The following is an 8,511-nucleotide window of genomic DNA, read 5'->3' as shown; positions in this document are numbered from 1 at the left end:
ATCATCATCATCATCATCATCATCATCATCATCTCCATCATCATCTCCATCATCATCATCATCACCGGCTCGTCGCTGCGGCAGGAGGAGCGGCAGGGTCGCATGCATCCATTGAAGCACTGCATGTCCATCTCCCTCTGCACCTCCCCTGATCCTTGATGCTTGCGACTTGTTACTTCTCTCTCTCCCTCCTCATTCTCCTCATCCTCCCCTGCTGGTCGACGCAGCCCCTGCTCATGGAGTCTGCCGTGTCTGCCGCTGACCTCCTCCTCCCCCTTGTCATTCGCAGCAGCCTCGTCCTCCTTTCCTTCCTTGCACACCTCCACGCAGTCTTTGCGGCAGGAGGACAGACACTCGCGGGCCTCGCCCTCGCTCTTGCTCGACTTGCTGCAGTCCTTCTTGCAGTCCTCCAGGCATTCGATCGTACACTGACGGATATCCTTCTCCTCTCCTGCTCCCTCCTCCACGCCGGCGGGAGACTTATCGGAGCCTGCATCCTCCCCCTCCTTCTCGCCCTCCTTCTCCCCTCCTTCTTCGCCTCCTCCCCCTCCTCCTCCCCCTCCTTCTCCTTCGCCTCCTCCTTGCTGATCTTCTTGTCTGTGGAGGCGATAAGCAGCCCCTGCTTCTGCTCCATGCTAGAGACTTTGTCGAGACCTTGTTTGACCTCCCTCATCACCTTCGCCTGCTCCCTGGCATCTCGTCTCTCAGTTCCTCCGCTACCGTTGTCTTGCTCTTCCTTCTTCTCGAGCTTCGCGACGGTGCGAGCTGTCGACGATAGGATCTTCTCTTCCTTCTCCTCCATCTTCATCTCCCTCTGCCACCTCCCCGTCAGCTTTTTCACAAATCACTCCTCCTCGACCTTGATTCCTGCCTCCGCCTGCCCTACTCCTTCCTCTTTCGTCCTGTTGGGGCCTGCCAATGAGCCCTGCGTGCAGTCTCAGCGGATATCAGTCATCCTACACCACTCCCTCCCTCCCTCCTCCCTGATAATTCTTTTCTCCGATACCCTTCCCTCCCTTTCATCTTCGGATCCGTATCTCAATGCTCCTTTCCCCCATCCGTTCTCGTCTTCTTGTTACCTTGGGCTCGAGAAGGCTCAGCTTCTTTCCCTCGGACCTCACCAGACCCTCTGTAGCCTTGAGCTGCGAGGACGCGTCCTTCTCCTCCTCCTTCAACTTCTCCATTGCTCGCTTGTCTTCTCCTCCCAGCTGAGATCCTGTCCTTCCTCCAGCTGGCGGGGGAGCGTCTCCTCCGGGTGGTATTCCTCCACCGACGGATCCTCCCGCTGCTGGTGGTCGGGGGGAGATGTCTGCGCGAGCAAGCATCGCCGTGGACAGCAGCGCCAGCAGCGCCAGCAGCAGCCATGTTTCCCTGGCATTGTTGTCGTCATCAAGAGTTGCAATGGGAATTAAAGCAGCTCTAATGTGAATTAAAAGCTGTAAATAATATTAAGAGTTGTTAATGAGCCCACATAATTTATTTAGAATGGCTAGATTTCACAGGGCTGGAGATCCAGTTGTGTACAGAAATAGAATGGCGGGAGCGGAATGGCGACAGAGCGCGACAGGTGCGAGGAGGAGGAGGAGAAGGGAGGGAGGGAGAGAAGGAGAGAAGGAGAAGGGAGGGAGAGAAGGAGAGAAGGAGGGAGGGAGGGATAGAAGGAGAGAAGGAGGGAGGGAGGGAAAGGACGAAGATGGCCATTGAAACAGGGAGGAACATAAGACAATTCATGGTGAAGGGAGTCTATCAAGGGAGACAGGGCGGTAACGGGATATGGAACTGACGAGGTTCGCAGTTGCTGCTGCTTGCTTCCTTATCTTCTGCATCCTAGCGATCAAAAACGATCAACCGCATGCCTCAAGTCTGGAGCAAAAGGCTGCGAAGCCGCGAGACTTTCTGACAGGGAAGGAGGCGCGGGAGGAGATGAAGGAGTACTGGCAGCAGGAAGGAAGGGAACCAGCACTTGCACACCCTGGTGAGTGGGAGGGTGAGGGAGGGTGAGGGAGGGTGAGGTTGATGATGTTGCAGGGAAGCTCGTCGACTACCTCACTGCCAAGGAAGCGAGACAGAAGCTCAACGACTTCTGGAAGGAAGAAGATGCGGCCGAGGTTCTCCCGCTACTCTTGCTTACTTGCTGCTCCTCCTCTTCCTCCCCCTCCTACTCTCACTGCTCGTGCTGCTTCTTTCCTACTCTAGCTCCTCCTGGCTTCCGCTGACCCTCGGGTAGTCTAAGTTTCTGAGAGCTCACAAGCCTCCGTCCTCCTCTCTCGCCAACGCGGCTGCTTCAAGCATGGAGAAGATGGAACGGCTCTGGTCAAGTGAGAAGCCTCTCGTCAAGCCTCTCCCGTCGAGGAGGCTCGATGAGGCTCATGGCGCCCGTCGCTCGCAGCTTCCTCTGTGCGAGCATTGCTCGCTGCAGCACCTGCGATGGCCTGCCTGGAATCATCGCGTCGATCACGCCATGCGCGTCGCCAGCAAGATCGCGGCTGGGAGCCAGTGGAACGCGACGCTGCATGGGGACAGCAGCGAAGAAGCGGCGGGGGAGGAGAAGAAGGTGAGAGGCAAAGAGACTGACGAATGACTGACGGGCAACTGACAGATCGACGATGCGATCACGACGCTCAAGACAGCGCTGCAGAAGGAGAAAGAGGAGGTAGGAGGAGAGGCTGGTAGGGAGCTACAGGTTTTGAGTAAAGTAAACATACAGGGATAGGGGAGGAGGTAGGAGGAGAGGCTGGTAGGGAGCTACAGGGATAGGGGAGGAAGAGGGTCTAGGGGTTGAGGGCTTACGCAACGTCAGGCACCTTCAGCTGCGGGGATGAAGACAGCAAGTGCGCCTCAGGTGCAGTGCTTGTCGGTCTGCTATGCTGAAGCTCAAAGCCTGCTGGCTCGGGTGAGAGGAAAATCTCAAGGGAAGGGGAAGGAGGAGAAGACAGTCAAGGTACAGAGAAGGAACTCGCTTCCTCAGCCTCACCCCTTCACTTTCAGCCTGTGCGAGCACCGGCAGGCAACTCAACCTCAACCTCGGACAGTTCAGCTGCGGAGGATGCGGAGGAAGTGGAAGACCTGGCACTGGCAGCAGCAGCGAAGGCACAGGAGGAGGTGAAGAAGGGTGAGGAGAGCCTCAAGGCCGTGCTGGAGCGCATCGCAAAGTCTCAATCAGCAGCAACGAGCCGATGAGGCAGATGCCTCAACCTCTTGTAGTTTATGTACAGCAAACCAGTGAAGTCCTGTGTCATGTCAGTGATCAGTGATAGCAGTGGGGGGAGGTCACCCTACGCCCTTCATGCTGCTGCGTCGGAGAGGTTTCACAAACCTTTTGAGTCGAGACGCCCGCCGCCAGCTCTGCGGCGGCGGACGCCTCCGGGTATCGCGTGCTGGAGAAGCGTCTCCGTCCATCACTGCGACGTCTGATGCCTCCAGAGAGCTCGACGGCACTGGGGTGCATGGAAGGTATTCGGGCATAGCTGCGGCATCGTCGCCGTCACTGGCGGACAGTGAGGAGGACTGTTTGCATTACTTGGAGCGGTACCGTCAGCATGCGCCCAGCCTCCATGTGTCCGCTGCCCCAGGCGGACCCCCGGGCAGCGCCGGCTCCTTGTCGGCGGCTGCCCTTTCTCCGTCCGCGGCCTGACGGTTTTGCTTGTTGCTGCTTTCTTCTGCTTGAGGCACTTTTTACCTTATGCGAGTAAAACTCGGCGCTACCCGGGGATCCGCCGCATGCTGAAGGTACCGCTCCAAGTGATCATAACGCAGCGGCAGCTGAGACGGGGAGAACTCGGACCAGCTGCAAGCACCCCAGTGGCGTCGAGCTCTCCGGACTCGGGAGGCATCAGACGTCACAATGATGAACGGAGACGCTTCTCCAGCTCCACTCAGGCTTCAAGATGCTTCCACCGTCGGAGGCCGAGACCTCCGGCGAAGACTGGTGAATGTTTACTCGCAGAAGGTAAAAAGTGCCTCAAGCAGAACAAAGCAGGAACAAGCTAAACCTGCATGCACAGCGCGAAGCCGCGCAGACAAGCAGCCTAAGGGTCAAGCAATCAAGCAACAAGCAGCAGGAGCATGCAGGAGGAATAAAATCCCTTAGACGCGATACCCGGAGGCAGCCGACTGACCACTGTCAGTCGAGACGTCCGCTGCTGCCACAAAGCTGGCGGCCGCGAGGGTCCGCCTGGGGCAGCGGACGGAGGGAGGCTGGACACAGGAGCACGGCCACTGGGGAGCTTGCAGCTGGGCCGAGCTCGCCTGCTTCCTCCCCGGCATCGGTCGGGTCACGCCGGTCCTTGGGCATTGCCGCGGCGTCGCCGCCGTCACGGGCGGTGTTGGTCTCGGCTACCGCTGACTAGCGAGGAGGACTACCTCGAGCGGTACCGTGTTCCTGTGTCCAGCGAAAGGAATGGATTTACTGGCAGAAGGTAAAAAGTGCCTCAAGCAAAACAAAGCAGGAACTGCACAAACACACACAAAACACAAGCCCGAAAAGAACCAGCACTGCTGGCGCCCAGACGCGGCACCGCCAGCCCAAGCGCGAAGCCGCGCAGACAAGCAGCCCGAAGGGTCAAGCAATCAAGCAACAAGCAGCAGGAGCATGCAGGAGGAATAAAATCCCTTAGACGCGATACCCGGAGGCAGCCGACTGACCACTGTCAGTCGAGACGTCCGCTGCCGCCACAAAGCTGGCGGCCGCGGACGGAGAAAGGGCAGCCGCCGACAAGGAGCCGGCGCTGCCCGGGGGTCCGCCTGGGGCAGCGGACGGAGGGAGGCTGGACACAGGAACACGGTACTGATGGAACGTATGCCAGCCGTGCCAGTCAGATAGCGCCGAGTTAACAAAAACTCTCCTGTAAACCAAGACGACTTACGTGGCGAGGCGGCAATGTAAAACGTGTGACGAAGAAGAGGCCTTCCTAGCCGTCTTGCTAAGGTCCTCTCATCTGAAGATGTTTTGCAGTTGTACCTTGTTCGCCGATCCAGAAGTAGCTCCAGTTATGCATGCCACAGCCTAGCTCCATGACATGAAATCCTACTCAAAGATCAAGAAAAATAAGAATCGAATCAGCTTCAAGTGCGTTTCCACACGGTTAAGCAGATATTCGACCGACCAATCTGGCTGGGGAAAGGCTTGTTTTTCCTATTCGAAGATCAATCAAACAAATTGAGGCTGAGATGAGAGGCCTAAACAACTTGGGGCTAGAGAGAGAGCCTGATTGAAGAGAGGAGTCATCCGAATGTGTAAGGCTTGATAAAAATTGCATGAATTTTCAACAGCAACGGAAAACAATACCAAGAGAGAAAACTACAGTAAACAATTCAACTAACCAAATATGAGATCAACATGATTGAGCATGTAATCGAGGCTTATAACCGACGGAATACAAGTTTGTTAGACTTGTACTAGTCCAAAGTCACGCAGATATCACATCGACCTTAGTTGTAACAAGACAGTTTTTGCTCAAGACCGAGTTTAATGCACACAAAACCAGAATTGAGGAGCACATGAGAGATAGACTGCAATCTCTGGTCACAAGTTCTTTACGGTTCAAAATTTATCTTTTGGTCTTCAAATGCCGGCGGGCACGCTCTCTCTCTCTCTCGGGGGAGTCTCTGTTATCTGAAGTTCTCTCCTCAGACTCTCTTATCTTATCCTCCTTCCCTCGTCATTGCATCGGCTCGCCAGGGGCATCTCCCTTATCTCTTTACTGCACATCTAATAGCCCTGCATGAAAATCTTCTTCAGAATGGACAATCCTTTGAATGGTTATTGCCCACTCAGCATGACTGTGAGCTTGACGTTGTATCATCGTATCTTGACTTGGATCTCTGCTGACATTCTCTTGTTTGTGTGACTTTCTGACGTCCGATGTAACGTACTATTTCAGAAACTCGGGGGGAAGATGGAACGTATGCCAGCCGTGCCAGTCAGATAGCGCCGAGTTAACAAAAACTCTCCTGTAAACCAAGACGACTTACAAGTTACGTGGCGAGGCGGCAATGTAGTACGTGTGACGAAGAGGAGGCCTTAGCTTGGTTTTCACATCCTAGCATACAGTCTATCGCTTGTGTTTTGTGTGTGTTTGTGCAGCTTCTCGCTGTGGACTGTGTGCCTGGAGGCTTAGGTTGTTCCTGCTTTGTTTTGCTTGAGGCACTTTTTACCTTCTGCCAGTAAATCCTATGACTCTCATGTGCTCCTCAATTCTGGTTTTGTGTGCATTAAACTCGGTCTTGAGCAAAAACTGTCTTGTTACAACTAAGGTCGATGTGATATCTGCGTGACTTTGGACTAGTACAAGTCTAACAAACTTGTATTCCGTCGAGGTAGTCCTCCTCGCTAGCCTCCGAGTCAGCGGGCGCCGACGCCGCAGCAATGCCCAAGGACCGGCGTGACCCGACTGATGCCGGGGAGGAAGCAGGCGAGCTCGGACCAGCAGCAAGCACCCCAGTCGTGTCGAGCTCTCCGGAGGCACCCGACGTTACAATTCTATGTACAGTGAGGGACGGAGACGCCTCGCCAGCTCCGCGCCGATCGTCGGCGCCACTCGACGTGTTTCCCCCATCGGAGTCGGAGACCTCCGGCGAAGACTCCCCCTCGGGCGACTCGACAAAGTCCGAGGAGGAGCTGTCCTCTGGCTCGAGAAGTGCTTGCGCCCGCAAGGGCGTCATGCGCCTCGCACCAGACAAAAGTGCCTCCAGCGTCAGCTGCATAGTGAGGCGCTGATAGGTGGCGGCGCGTTTGCGAGCCAAGACCTCAGCAGCAGGGCCGTCATCAGGCACGAAGTGCCGACCAAACGCCGCATCCTCAAGAGGCATCGAGCGCTGAGCAATGATAAGTCCGCCAGATACCAGGTGAAGCGGAGGGTGTCAGGATGCAGGGAGGTGAGGTATAGGTTTTACTGAGATAATGGATTTACTGGCAGAAGGTAAAAAGTGCCTCAAGCAAAACAAAGCAGGAACAAGCTGAACCGGCAGGCACACAGTCCAAAGCAGGAACTGCACAAACACACACAAAACACAAGCCCGAAAAGAACCAGCACTGCTGGCGCCCAGACGCGGCACCGCCAGCCCAAGCGCGAAGCCGCGCAGACAAGCAGCAGCCGAAGGGTCAAGCAATCAAGCAACAAGCAGCAGGAGCATGCAGGAGGAATAAAATCCCTTAGACGCGATACCCGGAGGCAGCCGACTGACCACTGTCAGTCGAGACGTCCGCTGCCGCCACAAAGCGGGCGGCCGCGGACGGAGAAAGGGCAGCCGCCGACAAGGAGCCGGCGCTGCCCGGGGGTCCGCCAGGGGCAGCGGACGGAGGGAGGCTGGACACAGGAACACGGTACCGCTCGAGGTAGTCCTCCTCGCTAGCCTCCGAGTCAGCGGTAGCCGAGTCAGTGGTAGCCGCCCGTGACGGCGGCGACGCCGCAGCAATGCCCAAGGACCGGCGTGACCCGACCGATGCCGGGGAGGAAGCAGGCGAGCTCGGACCAGCAGCAAGCACCCCAGTCGTGTCGAGCTCTCCGGAGGCACCCGACGTCACAGTGAGGGACGGAGACGCCTCGCCAGCTCCGCGCCGATCGTCGGGGCCACTCGAAGGGTGTCCCCCATCGGAGTCGGAGACCTCCGGCGAAGACTCCTCGGGCGACTCGACAAAGTCCGAGGAGGAGCTGTCCTCTGGCTCGAGAAGTGCTTGCGCCCGCAAGGGCGTCATGCGCCTCGCACCAGACAAGAGCGCTTCCAGCGTCAGCTGCATGGTGAGGCGCTGATAGGTGGCGGCGCGTTTGCGAGCCAAGACCTCAGCAGCAGGGCCGTCATCAGGCACGAAGTGCCGACCAAACGCCGCATCCTCAAGAGGCATTGACCCGACCGATGCCGGGGAGGAAGCAGGCGAGCTCGGACCAGCAGCAAGCACCCCAGTCGTGTCGAGCTCTCCGGAGGCACCCGACGTCACAGTGAGGGACGGAGACGCCTCCGAGTCGCCAGCTCCGCGCCCATCGTCGGGGCCACTCGAAGGGTTTCCCCCATCGGAGTCGGAGACCTCCGGCGAAGACTCCTCGGGCGACTCGACAAAGTCCGAGGAGGAGCTGTCCTCTGGCTCGAGAAGTGCTTGCGCCCGCAAGGGCGTCATGCGCCTCGCACCAGACAAGAGCGCTTCCAGCGTCAGCTGCATGGTGAGGCGCTGATAGGTGGCGGCGCGTTTGCGAGCCAAGACCTCAGCAGCAGGTCCGTCATCAGGCACGAAGTGCCGACCAAACGCCGCATCCTCAAGAGGCATCGAGCGCTGAGCAATGAAAGAAGTCATAGGATTTACTGGCAGAAGGTAAAAAGTGCCTCAAGCAAAACAAAGCATGAACAAGCTGAACCAATGAATGTCCGCAAGATACCAGATGAAGCGGAGCATAGGATTTACTGGCAGAAGGTAAAAAAGTGCCTCAAGCAAAACAAAGCAGGAACAAGCTGAACCGGCAGGCACACAGTCCACAGCGAGAAGCTGCACAAACACACACAAAACACAAGCCCGAAAAG

General features: G+C 57.0%; 3 protein-coding genes across 3 annotated transcripts in view; 1 reads left to right on the top strand and 2 right to left on the bottom strand.

Annotated features, from left to right (window-relative positions):
• Positions 1-635: 635 nt before the first annotated feature.
• On the bottom strand, positions 636-1,184 carry GUITHDRAFT_121981 (hypothetical protein; the record flags this gene model as incomplete). The annotated part of the gene is made up of 4 exons (XM_005818743.1): positions 636-682; positions 721-814; positions 860-925; positions 1,080-1,184. The coding sequence occupies 4 exons, from the start codon at positions 1,182-1,184 to the stop codon at positions 636-638; spliced, it is 312 nt and encodes a 103-aa protein (XP_005818800.1).
• Positions 1,185-2,270: 1,086 nt separating this feature from the next.
• On the top strand, positions 2,271-3,222 carry GUITHDRAFT_156476 (hypothetical protein; the record flags this gene model as incomplete). The annotated part of the gene is given in 5 exon segments (XM_005818742.1): positions 2,271-2,554; positions 2,600-2,653; positions 2,801-2,941; positions 2,989-3,139; positions 3,156-3,222. Coding segments are annotated over 5 exon segments (635 nt in total), but the record flags the coding sequence as incomplete, so codon positions are not given.
• A 3,931-nt stretch (positions 3,223-7,153) lies between these two features.
• The window catches only part of GUITHDRAFT_121978 (hypothetical protein), a gene marked incomplete at both ends in the record, with an annotated part of 2,225 nt that continues 867 nt past the window's right edge, over positions 7,154-8,511 (bottom strand). The window contains one exon of the mRNA XM_005818741.1: positions 7,154-8,266. Coding sequence (XP_005818798.1) covers positions 7,154-8,266 — 1,113 coding nt within the window. The remainder of the gene's footprint in view (positions 8,267-8,511) is intronic.

The sequence above is a fragment of the Guillardia theta genome (assembly GCF_000315625.1).
Source record: "Guillardia theta CCMP2712 unplaced genomic scaffold GUITHscaffold_271, whole genome shotgun sequence".
Lineage (NCBI taxonomy): Eukaryota > Cryptophyceae > Pyrenomonadales > Geminigeraceae > Guillardia > Guillardia theta.
The sequence above is the reverse complement of the archived record's forward strand: the minus strand, read 5'-3'. Positions and strand labels throughout refer to the sequence as shown.